The sequence below is a fragment of the Drosophila pseudoobscura genome, chromosome X (genome assembly GCF_009870125.1).
Source record: "Drosophila pseudoobscura strain MV-25-SWS-2005 chromosome X, UCI_Dpse_MV25, whole genome shotgun sequence".
Classification (NCBI taxonomy): domain Eukaryota; kingdom Metazoa; phylum Arthropoda; class Insecta; order Diptera; family Drosophilidae; genus Drosophila; species Drosophila pseudoobscura.
In genome coordinates, this window is record NC_046683.1 from 42,313,085 (window position 1) to 42,336,048 (window position 22,964).

At 46.4% G+C, this 22,964-nt stretch overlaps 1 protein-coding gene and 1 long non-coding RNA gene across 6 annotated transcripts in view; one reads left to right on the plus strand and one right to left on the minus strand.

The window, feature by feature from the left end:
* Positions 1 to 22,964, minus strand: part of Ten-a (tenascin accessory) — a 215,539-nt gene that overhangs the window by 130,908 nt on the left and 61,667 nt on the right. For 2 of the 5 annotated variants that reach the window (XM_033383679.1, XM_033383678.1), the window contains exons 3-5: positions 13,168 to 13,717; positions 9,720 to 10,607; positions 9,406 to 9,478 (exon numbers count right to left, since the gene is read on the minus strand). In XM_033383679.1, coding sequence (XP_033239570.1) covers positions 9,406 to 9,478; positions 9,720 to 10,607; positions 13,168 to 13,426 — 1,220 coding nt within the window. In that variant the 5' untranslated portion in view covers positions 13,427 to 13,717. Of the gene's footprint in view, positions 1 to 2,598; positions 2,980 to 3,242; positions 3,573 to 9,405; positions 9,479 to 9,719; positions 10,608 to 13,167; positions 13,718 to 22,964 lie in introns of those variants that run through there. The other 3 variants (XM_033383683.1, XM_033383680.1, XM_033383682.1) reach the window with 2 other exon arrangements.
* The window catches only part of LOC117184796 (uncharacterized), a 101,408-nt gene continuing 99,886 nt past the window's right edge, over positions 21,443 to 22,964 (plus strand). Inside the window, exon 1 of the long non-coding RNA XR_004470269.1 lies at positions 21,443 to 21,611. This is a non-coding gene — a long non-coding RNA (uncharacterized lncRNA). The remainder of the gene's footprint in view (positions 21,612 to 22,964) is intronic.

A 22,964-nucleotide genomic window follows, 5' to 3' on the forward strand; every position in this document is an offset into this window, starting at 1 on the left:
TGCGGATGGTCATCATTTCGCTTGAGAGCCGCTCACAGGTACCTGCTGCTGCTGCTGCTGCTGCTGCTGCACGAGATACAGATACTTTTTGTATCTTTCCCCCCTTGCAACAGCTGTGCGGCGCAAAGATACGATCCGGCGATCCGGCGATCCGTCGGCAGGGATCACAGGGGGAAAGCAGAAATGCATGGGAACAAAATATGAGGACTTCATCAATGTTGCGTTGCGTTGGCTTTGATTTCCGCACATTTCTGAGAGGCAGGTTATGCTCGTAGCAAGTATCTGTATCTTCTGCACCAGCGAGTGCCCCTGTGAAATGCGGCAACAGCGCGAAAGGCGAAACAGCTGCGGAGAGTTGGAATGAAAGGAATATCCAACTCTCGGAAATGATTCAAGAGATTCAACAAAAATACAAAAATCGCAGAGCAAATTCCCAAAAAAATCAAGAAAATTGAAAAAGAATTTATGGGAATTTGATTGAATGAATGGCTGAAGGAAAAAGCGTTTAAAAAACTCTTGTACTGCATTTGCATTTATTTACCAATTTAACAATAACCAATGCAAAGAATTTTCCACATTTGCATTCAGTTTTCCAGCAAAATTTTCGGCCGAGAAGCGAAAGAACGATTTGAGAAAGTATTCAGCTATTATTCAGCATTCAATCAGCCGGCATTCAGTAAAAATATTCACCCTTGCCCTGCGATGAAATTACAACAAATTTCCCCGTTTATTCAACAGATGAAAATTCCCAAAAATTGAACAACAAAATGGCAATCGTTGCAGTTAGTACAGTGCGTTTCATGGGCATCCCTCGAGGTTCATTTGAATTCATTTTGAAACAAACAAAGAAACGGAGAAGCGGAGAAAAAGAGTTCTTCCAACTGTTTGCCTAATTGCAACACGAAGGGGCACGAAGGGGCATAAATCTGTCCGCCTGGGCTCGCATTGCCACTGCCACCGCCACCGCCACCGCCGCTGATTGGCTCCGGCATTGATTTATGGCCCAGAGAAGAGAAGATCGCGGATGTGGACAACATGTGCCATGGGGCAGGGGCCAGGGGCCAGGGGCCAGGGGCAGGGGGCAGGGGCACACACAGAGCAATAACCATTTCGGGTTTTGTTCATTAAACAAATGTGCAAAAAGCAAAACGAAACAAAAAACTGGGGAGTCAGTCGCCTATGGATTATGGAAAATCCCGACGGGTGGCGGCGGCGGTCGACAAACAAACAAATAAAAACAAATGAATGATTGACTATTTTGGCACTCTATCTAATGTATCTGCTGGGGGGTTCTATTGATGGAAGCTGCATGCAACATTAAGGTTTTGTAATGGAACTATCTTCGTATCTTCGTATCCCAATAAACATCTGAAATTCGCACAAATCCATCCGCTTTGCCCGTGCTTTAAGGGGGTTTTCCCTCGAATTTAATTGACGGCTATCTTTGTGTTCGGTTTCGGATTCGGTTTAATCGGGTTTTCATTGCGTTTTACGCAATCAGAGTTACCCTCCTCCTCCCGGAGTCCCTTTGCCCGATTCCCAATTAAAAAGGTTCCAAAATTCCAATCCCGTTTCGGTGGTTTTTTCCCCCTCCCCGCCACAGCTTTTTCGCCGATTGTTTAATTGTTCTAAATGGAAACAAAAGCACGGCAAAATTCTAATTCAATTTCCACCGGTTCAGGTCACAGGTCACAGGTCACTGGTGTAAAACGCAGGCACTTTGGAGGTGGAAGGAAAACTGGTTTTCCTTTCCCGCAGAATGTATGGTTTGTGTGCAGATATTTTATTTCGTCTATGATTACCGTTGCAGTTTCGGTGTTTGTTGTTGTTTTTTTTAACTCATATTTCATTTTCCTTAGCGGGGAATTTTCATTCGTTTTTCCTGTGTTTTCGCGTCGCTGTTTCTGTTGCTGTTTCTGTTGCGGTGGCTGAAATTTATTTGCATTCTTCATTTTGAATAATTTGAACGCAAATAATAGAAACAGAAACAGAAACAACAACAGCTCCAGCTCCAGCTCCAGCGAAAGGGTCGAAGGCTATGCTGGGGATACAGCAACAACCAAAAATAAAACCCACTCTATGGGCAATGTAAGGCGTAACGAGGACCACAAAGGATTGCGTACAAAAATACATATGGAAAATTGGAAAACATCGACTGGCTTCACAACAAAAACAAACCAAAAGGAAACTTGTTCCACTTAAGAAAAACTTCACTCCAAAAAGAAAGGCTTTCTGTTTTCCTAAAACATTAATCAAATAATTTGAATGAAAATGTTTGCCAGGCAGTTTTTGAGGCATTTCCTGAGTGCAATATGCATATGAAAATGGCAAAAGAATGTGGAAATCGTTTTCCATTTGATGGAGAATTTATCAGGATTTTCCATTTGAAATTTTAAATTCATTTGAGGAAAAAATGCCTCTCTTTTTGGTTGGGCTGTTTTTCTTATGAGGCTGAATGGATTGCTTCTTGGGAAACACCGGCGATATTTTCCTTTTGGTTTGTTCTCCTGTTTTCCTTTTTCGCTGCGTATTTCTTTTCAGAATCTGCGGCAGCGGAAAAGGTCTAGGAAAGTGGAAAATCTTTATAGAATGACCTACATTTTTGTTTTGTGGCTGGATTTTTCGTTGAGGGTCCAAATGGTCGTTGAGACGCGACGCTGTTTGCTGCTGCGCTGCGCTGCTGCTGCTGCTGCTGCCGCTGCCGCTGTCGCTGCTGCGTTCTGCCGCAGTCGCTGCCTTGCTCCCCGTTGATTTTTCTATCCGAAAATATGCTGTTGTTGTTGTAATCCGTTAATTGATGCAATTCTGCCGCTGCCGCTGCTTCTGCCGCTGCTTCTGTTCTGCCTCTGTCGCTGTTTTGTCATTTGGAAGGAATCTTTCTTTTAATTTTCTTCTCCTTTCTTTCTATCTCTCTCTATCTTGAATTTCGGGTTTTCTTTTCGTGGTTTTTTCCTTCTTTGTTTTGAGCACTTTCCAACACTTGAAAAAAATTGATCACAATAAAAACAAATGAGCAAAAAATTATAAATATGAAAAGTTCCTTCGTTTTTACTTTGCGCAAATCAAGAAAACTACAACAAAAGTAGTCGTGGGTCGTGAAGGAAGGGAAGGGAAGGGAATGGTGGAGCGGATTTCGGGTTTCGGGTTTCGGTTAGGGTCAGAACAAAACACACAAAAAACGTTAACAAAATACGCGAAAACACACACACACACACAAACACACAGAGATTTTTGGCACTCACGTACACGTACACGCGGATGCGGATGCGGATGCCAATGCGGCTGGATGCGGACGTTTTTATTCGCGCCGAGTTTCGAAAGTTGAATACATATTGATATATCGAATATGGATATTTGTGTATATATTTTCGATAATATTTTCGTTGGTGATATTTTGTTTGCGAATATATCAATATGGTTATTTTCGTGGGATACACCAACTGACTTTTCTGAATTATTCGACACTATCCTCTATTCTTCTGTTGTTTCCTTGTCCGCGGCACGTTCATTCATGTTCACAGTTTGGGCAATTTGGGGCGGCAAGGCCGTTCTTTCAAATCCGCCCGCGTCAAATGTTGCTGGTGCTCAGAAATGTTGCTCGGCAACAAGCGCGTGTTGCTGGGGAAAAAGAAGGTATGGACAACAGGCAGAACGGCCGGCAAGGGCATACGCATGCGAGGCTCAGCTCACCCTTTTGCCCAACATACCGTGATTGTTGTGAAAATGTACAAAATTCATGGCACATTGGAATCTAAGGTGAGGTGCGGTTCGTATGGCATGCCGTTGGTGTTGCTGGGCTTTGCGCACGTTGTCCATACCTTTCCATGGCACAGCACAGTTCGGTGCGAGAGCGAGAGCCCTGAGAGAGAGAAATGTTGCTGCAAATCCGGTTCTCGTGCTGTTAACTGCGCTCTCTCTTGCTATTAACTCTGCTCTCTCTCCCTGTTAACGTCGCTCTTTTGCTGTTGACCTGGCGCCTCGCTTCTGTTAGCCGCCGCCACAGGTTTCTGTTGTTGTTTGCTCATGCGAATTTCGTTGTTGCTGCCTGCCAAACAGCTGTTGCGTATAAAAGTTTCCTGTCAACATGTTATACCCATGATGCTACGAGTATTACAGTTGCATATGCCTTAGCAATGAAATGTTTCACATATATGATATCTTACAATAAAAATACACAGAAAATATGTTAGAATCGGCGATATGGGATCCCTATCGGATCACTACATCATAAAGTTGGCTGGCTTAAGGACGAACAGTCTAAAGGAATGTCTTGAATTTTCCGTTTTTCCAACGCTTTCATCCGTATACCACTATTTTGTTTTTGTCAACCTTTAGCTGAGGATATTTGTTGTTTATGTAACTATTTACATTACTCTTTAACTCCACATTTCGCACTCTTCGAACTTTTCTCTTATCCTTTTATCTGGAAAAGAGAGCATGTGAAAATTGGTATAACAGTTATGGTGAGCCATTTATGGCAGCAACTCTTATACAATTTTATGGTCGGTTAGGGTTGCAGAATCGGCTAATAAGTGCAGTTTTTTCTTCTCCTTCCCTTTTCGGAAACAATTTTTGGTGAGACGGGAAATCTTGCATAAAATTATCATTTGGGAATGAATCGTTCAATATTAGTTAAGTCTTACGAAAATAAGCCCTGTGGGAGAGAGACGGAGGATGAGCGGCAGAGAATAACATGACGCAGCGGGTGGCGGAGGGAACGAACCCACAAATAATAAGGTCATCAACGGGAACAGCGGGTGGCGGCAGTGCTGGCGCTGGCGCTGGCGCTGACGCTGGCGTTGACGCTGGACATTTATCAACTGCTGCGCAGGCGCAGAGACAGCGGCAGCGACAATGACAGCGAGAGAGATAGTGAAGAAAAACAACGTCAACGGCAGCGGCAGCAGCAGCAGCAGAGTGGGAGTGGGAGGAAGAAAGAGCATCATATGGCGTGGAGTGGGACGGGGCTTAAGAGACAAATGGCGGGAGGAGCGGAAATTTTGAAATTTTCACATGACTGATGAGTGGCGGGGCACCCTCCTCCTCTCTCTATCCACCCTTCGAATCCACCGCTCCCTGCCAAGGTGTACTAATGATTAATGCACAAGGTAAGCCGCATAAGAAAATGCATTCCTACCTCTTGGTCGTTGCTTTTGTCATCGATATCCCCTTTGTCGATGTACGAAAACATAGATGATTTTTTAATCAATCAGCAAACTAAACCTTTTTAATACATTTAATCCAAAGGTCGCATATAATACTAGTAATAATATTTCATTAGACTGAATGGCAGTACACAATATTCCACCACAAACCTGTGGTGTATCTGTGGCACATTCGGAGGCTTTTGGGGCAAAAAGTTTGGTGCTCAGACTACCAGGACTTTAGAGGAATAGAGTTTTTTAACTTTACACAAATTATTTTTAAATATATGGAAATATTTTCAGCAAAATTCGAATCAAATATTTGCATGTCTCCCCTCTGTCTGGTGTCTGGACCTGCTGCTTTGCTTTTGAGTTGAAGTAAATGTAATTAAGGCAAATCATCTGGCAATTAAACAATTGAATATAATTATGCGAAACGATGAGCCCGGAATCATCGCAGAGATGATGCCAGAGAAGGGCACAATGCCCAATCCGCAATCCCCAAGAATCAACATCACAAATCAGCATTCCCAAAGCAACTGGATATACAGACAAACATACAAGCGTACAAGTATACGGATACGGTGATACCTAAGCGAGAGGCCAGAAGACCATAATTAATAAAGAAATAAACAGCCACGCTGACGAAGGTCTCGGCTTACAGGTCTCTCGAATGACCCAACTCAGACGCGGACTCAGACTCGGACTCGGACTCAGTTGGGTGTCGTCTGTGTGAGCTGTGGGTCACTCCACTTCACTCCCCGCCCTCCACGCCACACCATTCCGGTCCGATCCGATCTGTTCCGTTCCGATCTGAGTTCCATTTGTTTGCCGTGTGTGCGACTGACTCCTTTAATGGAGTGCCAGTCCCAGGGAGTCGACGGGTACGAGCATACACGTCTCTATAGAGAGCGATCTGTGTGTGTACAGTTATAATTAAGTGATACACATAAACGTTCGCCCGTCGTCCCGTCGTCCCGTCTGGCCATCTCCCCGGGCCGCATTGTATCTGTGGCTCTGTTTAATGATTGTTTTCAATTAGTTTTTTGTGTGTTTTCTGTTTCCTCACAAACAGAACGGCAACGGAGCCACTCACTCACTCACTCACTCACTCACTCAATCCATCTGTGGAGACCCATCGAGCGAGCGAGGGCGTTTTACAGGGCTTGAGGGGTTGGAGGGCATCGATTGAGTCAGTACCGAACTCGGATCGGATTGGATTGGATTGGATGGGATCGGATCGGAGCGCCTTTTAAGTGTTTACGCTTGTTTTATTAATTTCCATCCATACATCTTCGACTGTCAGCGATCATCGTCATCATCATCGCGTTCTTCGACCTCTCTCTCTCTCACAGTTCACCTTCGACTTCCACTTATTTTACAACACGTATACGGTCCGATCCCCTGGCTAACGAGCCGCCAACACAAATTGAAACCATAATAAAAAAGGCGGAAAACATTCACGTGGGAGAAAGTAAAGAGCAAAACATGACAAACAATCCTCGCAGCAGCGAAAAGAGTTTTCATCAACTCAAATTGTAAATCAATTAAATGGTAAATGAATTTCAAAGTATTCAGACTTCATCTTTGAGCCATTTTTGAGGGATGCCAGAATCTTTCACTTTTATTTAGATTTCTTAATCGTTGGATTGTTTTTATCTGTCTGTGTAATGAGACGATCCCTGAGCACTTTGGCAGCCCTAGCTGCCAGCCCGGCAGATCCCCTGGTTTAAGTCTGACAAAGCGAACAGATGGAACGTACGTATCACATGGCTGGAGTGACGTGCCTCTGCCACGAGCGTGGGATGAGAGACGTGGCATATTCTATTAATGTCGGGATCATGAAAGTTTTTACAACTAAAACCGAATGGGAATTGGCAATTTCATGCTTCGAATGCAGTGCCAGAGATGCGATTTTTATGGCACATTCGTGAGCTTATTGTAATGAATTGCCCCCGGATTCCGGGCTCCGGATTCGGATTCCTTCCGGGGACAAAGAGACGCGGACAGGCCTCCTCCGCCTCCGCCTCCGCCTCCGCCTTCGTTCACCCTGGAGTGTGTGTAAGTCCGGTGTCTCTGTGTCCCTCTGTGCCCCTCTGTGCCCCTCTGTGTGTCTGTGTGTGGAACATGTGGTATTTGCTGTAATCATAATTTTATGTCCATTTAAGTAGCTGCGCATGACGACTGTCAACGACATATTGTTTCTCTGCCCTGGCCTGGTCTGCTCTGGTCCATATAATAGTCCCCATTCATCCGTTTCGATGGATGGCTTGGGGGGCGGCCCTGCCCTGCCCTGCCCGCCTGTCTGGCAACATCTTAAGCTGTCCTGTCTCCCGCAATCTCCGTGTCGGTGTCCGTGTCCGTGTCCGTATCCGTGGCCCCTCCCCGCCCATGTCCTTTCGAAACAGCCTGCAACAGTTAGCGGTCAATCGACTGCAGCGTGGCCACAGAGCCGACGTCTGTGGCAGTCCCAAATCCTCAAACAGCGGCGGCCTCTTAAAGGTGTTGCTCTCGATTCGAGTTCGTCTTTCAACTGGTTTCCATTCATCCATAGATACTCGCATATTTTTCTCTCTGACAGAAACACTCATTGAAAGAGCAGCATCAAACTTTTCGAGAATATAGCCGAATCATCCTTAAGTTTTATTTAAAAGAACTATTAGAAGAGAAGAAACCCTAAGCATAGGGCTTTTATATGGAAATTCGTGAAGGTATTGTGATAGATATTTTTTGTTTTTACTACTTATGGAACTGTGCAAGTCCCCGGGGAATAAATATATCCATCCAGATTCACGGAATATTTCGGCTCATGATTCATTCATAATTCTGCGGCCTGCGGCCTGCAGCCTGCAGCCTGTAGCTGCTACTGTGAGTGCGCCACGGCAATCATTAGCTGAAACATTAGCGTCTGTGTTGCGGTTGGACCCAGGGACCCGGGGACCCAGGTCCCAGACCTCCACTTCCCCCCTTTTGCTGCATCCTGCTCGCATCCGGCTGAAAGCAGACCCCTCCCGGCGGAGGAGGAGAGCACCTGTCCGGAAGGGGAAAGGGAGAGGGAATCCAATGGTAACGGTTAAACCTATAAAACCACGTAATCTCCAAGTGAGTTCTTTAATTATGCTGCAAGAAGCACAGCACAGCAAGCAGAGGAGCATCAGGTGGCAGGTGGCAGGTGGCAGCAGGAGCCAGGAGCCAGGAGCCAGCTGCCTGGCTAGTAATTGGGAAAGAGGAGGCGGTCCCAGGCGATCCCAAAGGACAGCACCATTGCAGGCGTAGATGTCGTGGCCAGAACGCACAAACCAGAACGAGCAGCACCAGAAACCTGTGTGTGGGTGAGGCCGTGGGCGTGGACGTGGGCCCTGGGTCATGGGTAGAGGAGCAAACAAAATACGAAGCAAAAGCCGCTTATACAACCGCAAAATGCTACGGAAATCTTTGGCCAGCAACATAAGAGGCGCCACAAGCTGGAAGAGGGGCAGCAGCAGCGGCAGCAGCAAGAGGAGTCGGAGGAGGAGTGAGGGCAAATGTAAAGGACACAAAAAAGAGCGACTCCAATGGCACCACCAATGGCAGTCATTTTGAAGTTTGGGACTGTGGCTTTCCTTCCACCTCCTTGTGCTCCTCTTGGCAAGGATTACAATGCTGATGCACTCGCACATGAGATACGAGAAGCAAACAGACTCCTGCCAGAGACAAACAAACAAACAAACAGCAGTCCAGACGACGACAACGACAACGGCAACGACAGCGACGGGCGATGTGAAACCATTTTGCGGATTTAATTGCCGCTAACATGGGGACTCTCCTCACTCCCACCTCCCACACCCCACACCCCAGATCCTAGGTCCTAGCTACTAGGTCCTAGCTCGTAGGACGCAGGTCCAGGCTGTCGCTGCTGTAATAGGAGCCTCAAACGATGCGAACCCAGAGACCGCACGTAGATTAGAGGGCAAGCGTTGACATCGTGGGGGCTCCGGCTCCGGCTCTGGCTCCAGCTCCTTCCCAATCCCAATACCGATGAACCGATTAACAGTCTCCGATTGCAGGAGGATTGCACCGTCAACCAACATAAAACATACAACATACAACATCCAACGACAGATGGAGAGGATTATCAGTTTAGGTTTGAGAGAGACATTCATACTGGGTCTATGATAAGCAAGCGGTCGATTTCAGATCCGAGTGTTTCAACATATGTATGGAATAGTATCTTAATTCCCATTCCCATTGAGGTGTGTTCTGTACCCCATTATGTACTTACCCCTGCGTGTCGACCGGCGACTGGGGTTTCAACTGCTGATCCGTTGAACGTAAGTTATCGCTGATGATATAATCTAAAAGAAAGAAGAGCACAGCAGTTAGAGGCCAGCATTCATGAGGCGGACACTCCACGTAACGATTTTCCGCAAAGCTTTTCCACAGATTTCCACACTTAACAGCCAGGTTCGGGCCAGAAGCTGTCTCTGTTAGCACTTTTTCGAGCCAACTGAAAGCTTTCGGCAGCTTTAGGGAAATTCAGCAAAGGAGCTTGGCACAAAAAGCTTCGTGGCAGTAATTTCCCATTGTGGCACTTACCCTTCTGGAGCTTGCTGGTCGGGATGAATTCCTCGTGCTTTTGGTCCCCTTTTTCCTCGTATTTGAGCTTGTAGTCCGAGTGCTTGCGCAAGGACATCAGCAGCGACTGCGTGCGTGGCGGTATCTCCGGCGGCGCCGGCTCTGGCGGTGGTTCCGACTCCCCGCTGCTTCCGGCAAAATCGTCAAAGTCCCCCTCGCCCTCGCCCTCACCCACGTCATTTCCATCGCCGTCGCCACTGGCACCACTGGCACCACTCATGCTCCGCGCCTCCGGCTGCACTAAAGAGTGCTGCTGCCGCACCGCCTGCTGGCTCGGGTGCAGATGCTGTGCCTGGCTGTGGCTGTGGCTGGGATGCCGCTGCCGCAGCGAATCGCTGCGATTGACGGACAGGGCCGAGGTGCCGCTGCTGGAGCTGGTCATGCCACTTAGGCGGTTCAGGGTGCTGCGTGCCGCCGCTCCGCTGCTGCCCCGGTGGCTCCGACTGTGGCTGGAGGCAGCCGTCGAGGAGGAGGCCGAGGCGGGCAGCAAGAACGTGCCCGTGGCCTCCTCGTCCGCCGTGAATTTGGCGCTCAGGAAGGGGTTTGTACTGCGCGGTGTGGCAACGGCTGTGGCAGTGGCTGTGGCTGTGGCAGTGGCACTGCCGCTGGGAAAGAGGCCCAGATTGGCATTGGATTGATATTTGCTGGTCGACACGGTGGCCACCTTCAGTGGCGAGACCACGCTGCCCGCCGCGCCTCGTTGGTGCGGCTGCGCGTAGGTCACTTCCTGGCCGGAGGCGGAGGCTGTCGCCACGGAGCCGGCGCCGGGGCCATTGCCTCCTTGGCCCAATCGACAGTCTCGCTGCCGTAGATATTCCGGCTCGCAATCCGAATTGTAGTGTTCCATGCCTGCAACAAAAAGAACAACACCATTTAGTACTATTCTTATGGGAATATGGGAAGTATTTGCTCCTCAATGGCTCTATCGATTTATATATGAAAGAAACGATGGGGGAACTCTTCCCTAATTTCAGTTATCGTGTTTTGGCAGGTACAGTTTCGTCTGTTATAGAGCATAGATATGTTTTTTTTTTAGAAGGAAACCGATATTTTCATAGATGTCCATCCCTGTCTTTGAGCTTCTGTATTCTCTAAAACATTCCACAAGGAAACTTATCATATCATACGAATATCCCAAAATCGAATGAATGTAAGGGGCCATGCTCCGGTTAACGCAAATCGCAAAAGTGTGTGCGCCGGTTTTTGCAAATCGTACATTTTAAATATTAACATATTTGCTGATTTTAATTCCCGATACTCAAAGGGTATATAAGTGGTGACAGTTGATATGTGTAACGCCCAGAAGGAAGAGTTTCTGAGCCGAGTCGTTATAGCCATGTCTGTCTGTCCGTCTGCACTCTGTCCATCCCGATAAGCGAAAAGATTCGCAAAAAAGAAGACCGAAAATCTGCGGCATTCACAATTTGAAGAAACGAAAAAAACAAAAACGCAAAATTACAGAGAATGACCATATCTACCATATTGCGGAATCTGAATGAGATCTGATTATTTTTAAAGACTGATGGAATAATTTTCAGTGGCTACGCAAAGCCTTTCACGCGCTTACTTATACTCTGTCTCGCTCTCTCACACATTCTTCATCGTGCAATGTGTGCGCCCTCTGGAGGACAGCCATAGTGACTGAGTAACTGGTATAAAGTAGAGCCGCGGCCTTAGCTGCGACTCACAACGTTCCTGCTCGTTGTGTAATGAGAATACGACATTATAGACTATTAACTAAACTCCAATGGGCGATGCCTGGGCGATCTTAGATAGAGAACTCTGACTCTCTTTTGACATTGAACAGTTGCTCCGCTTTGCTGTGGATTAGCCCTTAGAAGACCGTCCCCTCGTTGACAGACAAATGATCGATTTCAGCTCTTTTTATACCCGATACTCAAAATGAGTATTGGGGTATATTAGATTTGTGGTAAAAGTGGATGTGTGTAACGTCCAGAAGGAATCGTTTCCGACCCCATAAAGTATATATATTCTTGATCAGCATCAATAGCCGAGTCGATTGAGCCATGTCTGTCTGTCCGTCTGTCCGTCCGTCCGTCTGTCCGTCCCCTTCAGCGCCTAGTGCTCAAACACAATTTTAAGGATACGAGAAAACTAAAAACTCAGAATCTTAGAAGATGACTATATCTTCTAAAGTGCAAAATCTGAACCAGATCGTATAATTATTATAGCCAGAATCAAGAAAACACACAGGTTTCATGGTCGGTTTTGCCAAGTGCAAAATATGAGTTCAAGGATTTCAGAACCCATAAGAGCTAGAGCAACCAAATTTGGTATCCACACTCTTGTGATATCGGACCTTGACCCTTTTATGTCAAGATTTCGCCACACCACCTTCCGCACCGCCAAGGGCGAAAAACTGTTGCATCCATGATATTAAGGATACAAGAAAACTAAAAACGCAAAATCATAGATAATGATCATATCTATCAGATTGCTGAATCTGAATCAGATCAGATCATTTTTATAGCCAACAGGAACAAATCAATTTGCAGTGGCTACGCAGCGCCCGACGTCACGCTCAGACTGATTTTCTGTCCCTCTCGCACGCACTCTTTATCGTGTCGTTTAATATTAGCGGCGTCTGCCGGAGGACAGCCATACTGACTATGTATCGGGTATAAATGTAGAGTTGCGGTGTCCGCAGCAACTCACAACGTTCCCCCACGTTTTTCCTTAATTCACGAATTTTTTCGTATAGTGGGATTGCCAAAACGAAGGCATATTTCAGACTACCGATAGCAAAAGCTTGCGAAGACCGCTTTACTGAGGCATCGCTGATAGCAATTGGATTGACGAGGAGGCAATAAGGCAAAAGACTGTTCGACCGGAATCCCTTAGAGTATTATCACCGTAATCAGTGTACCCCAGAGGATGAAGATTTCTCCGCAGAATTCTGCTGTGAAACCGAGGAGATCGAGAACAACCAAAAGGAGTGACAGCTGGTGACCGCACCGACAAACACATTCCAGGACTTGAACTTACGGACGACCAGGGAGAGGTGGCTGTCCTAGAGGCGAGGGAGGGAGGCGGCGCACCTCGATATATAATATTTCTATATGTATGTATTCAAACTCAAGCTACCAATAAATTGGCTATTCATTCTTTAGTCAAATGAACAAGGCCAGGCCTTGAAAGTTGTTCCAGGCAAGAGGCACCTGATTGTCTAGAGTTTTTGTGGCTTTCAGGAGGAGAAGGATGCCACTTTGTGCCGCGATAAAAGATCCATCCGCAAGTAGAGCCTGAGATCCTGCAAAGGCATTCCGAAAATTCGTAATTATAAAATTAGAGCGAGTAAATGGGGTGCCCGCCCGCTCGCTCTTCCCATTAGCTTACTCTCAGTGTGGATGGTGGTTGGCGGATAGTGCATAGTGGGTGTGGTACTTACTTGCCAACTGCTGGCTCTGGAGGAGCAACTGGGCCAGGAGCTGTGTATCAAACGAAGTGGCCTGTGCCGTGTTCTGGTACTCGTCCTCGCTGCTGCTGCCGTAGCCGTGGCCGTGCCGATGGCTGTGCCACTCGGCCGATCGTTGGCGCCGCATCTGGTCGCCGCCGCCGTATAAATACTCGCTGCTGGCGGCACTGGCACTGGCGCTGCCGCTCCCGGCGCGTTTACGGCCAATCGTGCCGGAGTGACTGCTGGACATGATGGACAAGGTCCTGACCGGGGCTCTGGATCTTCTCGGATTCACCTTCAATTGAACTATGAACGTGGCTTTTGCCAAGCAATTTATCCTCGTTTGTTCCTCGCCGGAACTGAAGCAGCTTCTGTTCCAGGGCTCCTGCTCCAGTGACTGTGGCCGTTAACGCATTGCTCCAGCGTCCGGCTGGACGACTCCCCACCAGTCCATGTGTTCCTCCGAACAGGACGGAACGGAAGGGAACGGGACGGCAGGGTACTGACAGGACCTCGCCTTAAGTGCTTAACCGAATTAACGCTGCAACGATAAAAACGACAAAGTGTCAGAGAGCATGAGTCAGTCGAGTGCTGTGCGTAAGTAAATGGATCCGGAGGCTTCTACTCCTGCTACTGCAGAGGATACAACAGCCGTAGTACACGGCCGAGAGATGAAGCCATAAATGCACGAAAATGAAAATAAATAGCAGCCGGCGTCGAGCTCCAAATGGAGGTCTCCCTCCCAATTCAATCGCCCCCCGGGCACTTTCCCTTTGACTCCTGGACTCACTCCGGGGCGTAAAGTGAGCTTAATGGCAATTGCAGCCAGCGCACCGCCCACCGCCCACCGCCCACCGGCCCCCACCCCCAGCCCTACCATAAACGGCCCGCCCGGTTGATCCGTCTGGATTCAGTTGCCTGTTTTGCTGCTGGGCCTCGTTTACTGGCTACCGGAGTCCGGACAGACACTCTGACTTTTGATTTTGATGAGCGAGCATTTAAATGCCCTAAAGCAGGGCCAGGGCCAGGGACAAGTGGGTCATTACTGCCACAATCCCCTTCCCCCTCACACCCTCTGGGGTTGGGAGTAGAGCCACCACCCCATCTACATTTTTCTATAGAGACGAAGGGTCCTTCCAACAGCATGTGCCACGAATGTAGAGGCTGATCAGAAACATGTAGATACGAGTATGCTGGAAATATGCTTCCTGCGGCAAAAAATCTTATTGGATACCAGAACCCAAATGCAGATTGAATGGTGCTCATGGTGGCATTTATTGTTAAGATCGTCAAAATGCCGAGCGGTGCTACTGGTCGTTTGTTGCATCGGCATCTCAGCGGCCATGGGGACCGGGCCAAAGGTTTGTCCTCCGGCAGCATATCGCGCACTAGACGAGCCCTCAGGAGCTTGTCCATGGCCCTCTGCTCACAATCACAATCGTCTATCAAGAATACAATATTCACACCAGCTGCAAACATTGCTTCCAGTGTATCGAGGAGGGTCCCTTCCATCAATTGATTCAGTTTCCCACAGTTGACCCCTGACACCAAGTTCATTTTCCGAACCTCTATCCATTTTCCTTTACAGAAGGCCTTAAAATCTTTGGCTTTTGGCTTGCAAATCTGTCCAACAGTGCAAAAATACCGATAACAAATACCGTCTGGCCCTCAGAAATAAACCTTTTAATTACTAAAATATACCCCAAATATACCAAAAATTTAATTTCGACCTCAAAATATACCGAAAAGTATATAATAAGCCCTGCTGTCCAACTGGCGGTCACCGCAAATGCCAGTGATATTTCTGGAAAGCACTACAATAAATGCCTACCGATATGCGATATTTCATGATTGCCAGAAATCATTGACTTGCGAAAAGTGTTTGCAATTGTAGCATCTTATGGATTTATGACATTAGAGAGATAGCATGAGAGAGAAATCGCAAGACTAGTTTTCGTAGTTCGAAGAGTTGAGTCCCTATTTGTGATGGAATAATGCTTTCCAGCACACACGGCCAGCCAGGCATTGATATGATCTCAGGGTCTGTAGCTCGATCTCTCGTTCTCAAATGCCGTTTAGCTCAAAGAAGTTAAAGAATATGTGATTGAGGAATAGGCACTCAACCTCGGAATTTCGTCTTGCAAGGATTACACGATGTAAGCTTGTCAGTCCAGAAAACCCAAATGAATTAATCAATAAGGAAACTGTCATTAACGTAATTAGCGTAACCTTCATCGAACAGACGATGACACCCTTTCAACTACAGTAATTTGAAACCTATTCGCATTGTTTCTATGGAACAAACTTGACTGAACTTCTTAAAGTTTTCCAAATTTTAACAATTTAAAATTAAGAGATTTCTTGTTGGTGTTAAACTTTTTGTATTAAAAAAAATTTTGCTTGTCTTAACACAATTTTAAATCTCAATTAGCCTTGAATGTCCTGTGCAAGCCCCAATTTTCTTTCACAAAGCTTGACATATATTGTCATTGTCGCTTAACTGAGGTTCTTAAGTGTTTTTTATCTGCTTTATAATAAGCAATCATTTTGGTGGAGAAATTTGTCCGACGTATTCTTAATATTTTAAGAGTCGCTTGGCGATACATTTGTGATTCTAGAAACATTATCATTCACAGTCGCGACGATTTTATAAGACTCATATTGAACGAATAAATGTTAGAATATAACAATGCGATGAAAGCCTAAAAATTACACAGGTTGTAAGCTTTTTCACATTTTATAATCCCAAAACAGTGCCCCCCGGTCGGTTGGGTGGAAGGAGGGCTGCGTTTTGCATGGAACAGCCTTCTGTTACGTCTTCTGTCGCACGGGCCACTTGATGGTGCAGTAATTGCATCGGCACTTGAAAGATGCAGTCATTGCATATCAATGTCCAAATTATGTATAATGGAGTTAATAATCTACAACGGGAAAGTGCGAGTTTTGCCAATGACGTGAGAACAGTGAGCAGAGGTTACGTTGCGCCGTAACGTAATAGGGGCAATAGAAGACATCTCTCTCTCTCCTTCGCTCGCATTCGCTCTTTCTCTGACGTCTTACTGGGAGCATGGAGCAATGCAGAAGGCTGACCATCGTCGTTTTTCCTTCCAAGCCACTCCAATGTGCCGACGTACAAACGCGCAGCCCCAGGGAAAAGTCAGCAACGTGTATCCCAAAAAGCCAAGTAAATTGAAAACATCCGCGGGCATTTGCATTAATAAAATGGAAATAAATTTACGTGAAAACAATTCAAATCAGTGCAAATACGTATTTGTAGGATGAGTGTACAGTTGGTGAAGAAACCAGGCAGCCCCTTTTTCCAACCTTGGCATTCGGTGTCCCCGATCTGAGTTTGCAAAGGAAGCTCGGAGAACCAAGAGGTCAGACGGTTTCATCGTAGCATTGGGTACTATCTACATCAGCGACGTCTAAGTCTCAAAGGCCTCAAATTTTATCTAGAACGGCAATATCTCCATGATCCACAGTAGCGTCTAAAGTCTCAGCGAGCGTGGATACCCATATCAGAGTATTCCATAGTCGACTCCACAACGGAAGCATATTTGTGTTTTTTTGTTCTTCTCTTATTGTGTCTGGTCAAACCGAACGAAAGTAAAGAAACGTAGAGAAATAAAAAATAGGGTAATGGAAATGGATTGAACGCGCAAGTCGCTCGAAATGTAGAAAAAACATGGTGCCTCAAATAAATAATCAATCGTTTTGAATTAGTGCCAAAACTGAGAAAACCTCAAACCTCATCGCAACGACGAAGACCTTCGGCAGACATGAAGAGGGAGTGCCTACGAAAAAACCAGAGGTACCAACAAGGTATCTATTTATTAGCTTGTTTTTTTATATGATTGCCACCGAAAGTAAAGCGTGAAAAAAAAACAAAAGTCCAAGAATAGGTCTAGGCATTAGAATACAGAATAGGTAGGAATTCTCAGCACTGCAATACCAGTATAAATTCCAGTATTAAGTAAGACGATAAAGCGTTTATGATAGGCATTAGCAAGAATCCAGAATTTGCTTTGTTCTGACCTTCTTCTTTTAGCAGTAAATCCCCCCAGGAAGATACGCTTGCTGACGCCAGAGAGTCCCTCCCGACAACTCCAACATCAATCAAACCACCAATACTCGCTCTGCTGATCGGGTACAACCCCTTCTTGTAGATTGTTTAGCCAAGTTATCTGGTATCAGAGGACAAACAAACAGGGTTGCGTCGAGTTATGTGAAGTGCACTTGGCTTTAAGATTTAGGCGAATCGAAAGATCACGCGAATCCGCGACCAATCACCTAGGATATCAACGGATCCGTGGGATTTTAGGCGAATATTCAATATTTGCCTCATACTCGAAAGCGAGACGAAGAAACGAAGCGTGTGGAAGTGCTCTATGTACTTGCTGGCGTTTGTTCCATTTAAGATATTTAAAGACGTTCAAATCCTCGTTGGCGAAGAACAGCAGGACGAGACTAGTCTTACAGGAGCGGTTATCAACGGCCGAAAAAGAGAGAGGCGCACTTCGACTCCAATTCATACTCTCCAATAAATTTCTTCAAAACTTAGCACTCAAACTACCGACGGAAATTCCTATGAACAGAATGTAGTTCTGCTGTATTTTGTTGAATCTCTATTTAATCTGCGGAATTTCAGCATGTTTACCTCAATCGAATGGATTCAAACTCAATATCTATACAGGCACTTGGTACTCGTAGTGTCTATAAATTTCTTGCTGGAGAAGACCGAACCACTTGAAGTTCTGCTAACGCATTCTTAGAATGAAAATACAAAATTATAATTTGTGGATGTATGTAAGGGTGTGGTTCCCTGTTTTTACTTGTTTTCTCTGTCAGGGATAGCTTCAATCCTTTACCGTATAGCTGAAGCTTATAGAATATTCAAACGGGTCAATACATATAATACAGCGGCTGATGCAAGGCGCTGCGAAGGACCGTCTTTGAAGTACTTTTGCTCCTGCAGTAAACTAAACAGAGCCTAATCGAATGGAACTGCATTTCGGGATTCAAGTGAAGTCAGTCCTGGGAGGGTGACGGTGCAGTGACTCCGGCCAGTCCTTGGACACCACATTTCTCTCTGGTTTTGCTCCCATGGAAAATGAACATTTTGGTCTACAAAATGCATATTTGTGGCATCCATTTGTATGGCTTTGTTGGCCCAAAGCCAAAGCCCGACCCGAAAGATAATCAAATAGGCATTTCTCTTTTGCTGTCGCTGCCACCTCCCCCTCCACCTCCCCCTCCCTCCAGCAAGTGGTGGTGCATCGTGCATAGTGCATGGCAGCATGATGGGTGCTGCCCGGTGCCCGCTGCCCGGTGCCCGCTGCTCGTTGCCCCACCCGTGTGGCCAGGCCTAAATGCAATGCAAAAATTTCTCAGCATCAATTGCAGTTTTAAAGTGCAGGCCGCACATTGCCTGCGAGGAAACTTTGCTAACGAATTAAGAGCAAAATATTATATGCCTGGCAAAATGTTGCATAAAGTGGGGGACAACAGGACTGCTGCCGGTTAGTGCTGTGGTGCTTGAGTGGTGTTTGGGGAGGGGGGTGTGGTGTGGTTGGTGCATGGGGTGGGGGTGGGGGTGGGGTATGTACGCAATTATTTTGCATGCTCCATTTTAACAATTCGGGGAAGGAGAAAGAAAAGTGAGCGGGTGAAATGGGGAAACGAATGAATGAATGAATGGGCAACGCAAGCGACTGAATGTTGCCCCACCCCCACCCCCCTTCCACTGCCACTTCCACTTCCACCTCCACTCCCAATCTCCATCTCCATTTCCACCTACCAGCTGCAGGGGCATGCAAAGTGGGGCATTAAAGCCTAGCTGTGAGGCGAGGCGGCAGGCGGCAGCATTTTCATATGCATGCTCAAGTACGAGTACGAAATGCCACAAGGATCCAAGAAAATATTGAGTTAACTCGAGCTGCATTGCCCTAAAAGTACGTTATTTTCCTCATTTCCCCCCAAAACTTTTCACGACCACAGTCCCAGCCTCGTCTACGTCCTCGTTCTCTCCTTGCCACAAAAACTTTGCCCCTCGTCTCAGCTGTTCCACCAGACGACGCCTTAAATTAATTGCAGTCTAAGAATTTCACTTCAGAAATGACCTCAAAGAGATAATAATACTCGCACTACCACAGAGACTTCCGAAGGAGGTGTAGAGCCAGCTGGGACACCACCCACTACGGAAATCATCCTTTCATAAAAATCGGTTCCTTCACACAGGAAACGATGTAATTGGAACGAAAGCAGGGCTCCTCCCTGAAGCCCGCGCCATCGATCAAGCACTTGTTCTTGCAACTAATAAAGAAATTTCGGACAGTTTGAATGCTCAATCATTATGCATACATATCTATAAATGATATACATATGCACCTTATATGGAAACAGAAATGTTCCGTTTCTACTTCCGATATAACCATGGGATCGTCGGGGGATCCACGGATCGGATCCAGCGAATTGCTGATGAGTATTCAAAGGTTTTCAAAGGCCATCGCCACTAGTCACTGGAATGGAAATGGGGCCTATAAGATACACTGTCCGTCATAGTCAGATGTGTCTGTATGGATGTATGTGCTGTGGGTTGTGTGTTAGGCGTGGTTGCAATTGCACTTTCGAATGGGATTTGATTTGATTTCAATTCGAAATTTGTCGTTTTGTCGGTTTCTCTATCAGCATTTCCTACGTCATAAATCGTTCTGTTGAGTTTTATTGTTCTAGCCACAATAGTTATGGGCCAAAAGAGACACCGGCTGTGACTGTAGCAGATAGATACATATTTGCATGTGCTACGTGCCTGATGATGTGGTGGCGAAGGAGGCTGTGGAGGGGTATGATGCCAGAGTCAGAACCAGATCGGATGGTAGCCATATCCAATGACAAATGAAATGACTCTGGAAACCACAAGCTCTCTTCACCGTTACACGTTGTCAACCGCAAAACGTTTAATTACATGTCAAAATGCGAAATGCATTGAGAAATACACAGGAACCATTACCATCCCCCCACCAGCCCATTTACACATCCCCATTCGCCCGCTTCCTGAGCCGCTGACGCTCCATCAGCAGCGCTGTTCCCCATAGATCCACATAAAGCGCGCAACGTTACAGCTCAAAATTTTGTATTATGACTAAACATGCAAAAACAACCTCATTACTAACACAGAACATGGGCCCAGAACACAGATACACACACACACACACAGACACACTTTTGCACCCGCACCCGCGCTCGCGCTCGCACCCGAGGCCTCATCATCAGGCGCCGCACCGGCAGTGTAAACAGCACACAGATACTCGCTCGTACTTGTGTGTCGAGCAGAAAGTCCGTGCAGCAGAACAGAGGCGCACGGCGCACCCCGTCACACGGGGGCACACTCCGCGTCAAGATAAACTGCGGCGTCTGCCAATCACAGCTCGTCAACCCGGAAGCACAGATGCCACAGAGAACAGGAATGAAGGCTAGCATCAAGGCCTATACGAATACGGATACTGCAGCGAGATACGAACAAGAACAACTATACAGCTGAATAAAACAAATCACAAGCAACACAAGTCACAAATCATATTTGTATTTAAGACTTTACGACAGACCCTGCCATTTGTTGAACTTTACTTCACGCTTAGCGATAAATTAGTGGGCTCCACACTACGGAGTGGAATCCATTTTGACATCCACCGACATTAGCGCTTCCTCGGCCACAGAGTTGACGGGCTTCGACTGTTCCTTCGACATCTTGGCAATCTTCGCGGGCAAATGTTCGATGCGTGCGCTGCGACGCTTTAGGGGCATGCGCGCCTTTGCCACCTCAGTAATGAGCGACTGAACGGTCTGTAAAGTAAGATCCACTCTGCCGAAGAGCTGTTCAATTTCCGCTTTTGCGTCTGTCCAGGATATCCGCTCTTCTTCCAAAATCCAGTGTCTGAATCCACGCGACATATTTATTGTACAAAATAATTTTCTTTGTATTTATTACTTGCGGGTAATGCCAACTCGTTCATTTATTTTCGATCTTTGCGATTAAAACTATCGCACAGCCTCTATGCTAGCATCGATATTTTCGGTAAGTATTTTCGCAGCCGTGTGGGCAAGAAAAACTTGTCCAAAGCTATTTGGAACACTTTTGTTTCTATAGAAGTATTAATTTTAATATTATTAAGCATATGGGTTTTTTAATTTTGGTAATTTATCGATGCATTCTTTTGTGTTTGGGATTTAAAAATGGTATTTACCAAGATGCCTTTGGTGGTCACACTAATCTGTGTTTCTCGAAACTTCTTCATCGTCTGCTTATTGGGCAAATAAAAAGTGAAAAAAGTTTATATTCGCGAGTGAATTCGTTGGCCCTATTTTGTGTATGTGCACTTCCATTCTGGCGCTATAAAATGTTATAAAAAGGAATGAAAAAGTAATATTTTGAGGTAATAGCTATTCTAGTTCAATGAAAAAGAAAATTTCTCTCCGCAGTTTCTCTCCTTCGCGGTTGGAGCCCCTTTGGTCCACACCACTGTGGTGCGACTTGGCTTTCAGTACTTTCGTGTGCTTCGTGCTCCATAATTGTTTCCTGTACACCAGACATTTATTTTTTGCGGGGTTGCTAACACATTTATTGACTAAGTTTCGCCCACCGACCCCCTGAGAGGCCTGATTCCAGCTCCGGGCGAAAGGAACCGCCCACGGCTTATCTATCAATGGTATCACGGTATTCATCCTTCCAGGATGATGCTAAAAATAACCAAAGTCAGTTAATGAACTCCCCCACCTCCAGCATGGCTTTGGATTTGGCTTTGGCTTTGGCAAACCGTTAGAACCTTTAGAACCAGTGAAGCTTTTGAGTGTTGAGCTCCATCTGCATATTCATTTTACAGCACGACGCCGCCTGTCCATTAGCTAGGCCTGAGCTTCTTTTCATCAGAATAGTTTTCATAATCCATCAGGTCCCGGTCCCGGTCCCGATCCCGGTCCACGTTCTGCATTGGTTGTGTCATGTCTTTGAGGTTGTGTCGGGCAGCTTCATGTGCGATGAGGGATGTGGAATGCGAGATGTGGGGAATGTCAGTCAGTCAGTGGCAGCATACGGATGCCGCAGCCGCTTCGCTTCTGGAAGTGACACTCGCCAACAACAACTGTACCACAGCGTCGTAATTCAGCGTGTAATTGATATGAATTTCGACTGCAGATACATATTTCTCCACTGTGGCCGCAGCTTTATTACAGCCAACCAGCAGCAGCTCGCTTAAGCCACGAAGAGGAATGGCTAAACAGGGAGTACAGTGGAGTGGAGTGGAGTTGAGTTTAGTTGAGTTGAGTAGAGGGAGTTGGTTTATGAAATTCATGGCACGCGGCGGCACGTCTCTGGCTTTACTTCCTTTAGCCTTAAGAACTCCCTCTTGCTCCGTTTCACCGAAAGTGCGGCCAAAGGACGAACGAGAGATGCCAAGTGCTTGCACAAAAATGCATAACGGCGTCAAAAGTCAAAGGGCAAAAGTTATTTTATACACATTTTTAATTTTCAGCTCTTCGGCAAGGACCCGGACTCAGCCACAGACACACATGGACCCTACCCCGACCTATGGATCTGGGTCCAGAATGGTGTCAGCAGTGGCTGCCATTGAAAGCGAAAAGCAGAGGACGGAGCTCCAAAGAAAAACTATTAGAAGGTGTTGGCTGGCAACATTTTGCAAACTTGACTTTGCCCCATACACACTCTTGGAGGAGCAGAGGGGCAGAGGGGCTGCCTGGCTGCCACTGGGATGCCAAATAAATTTCAGAAA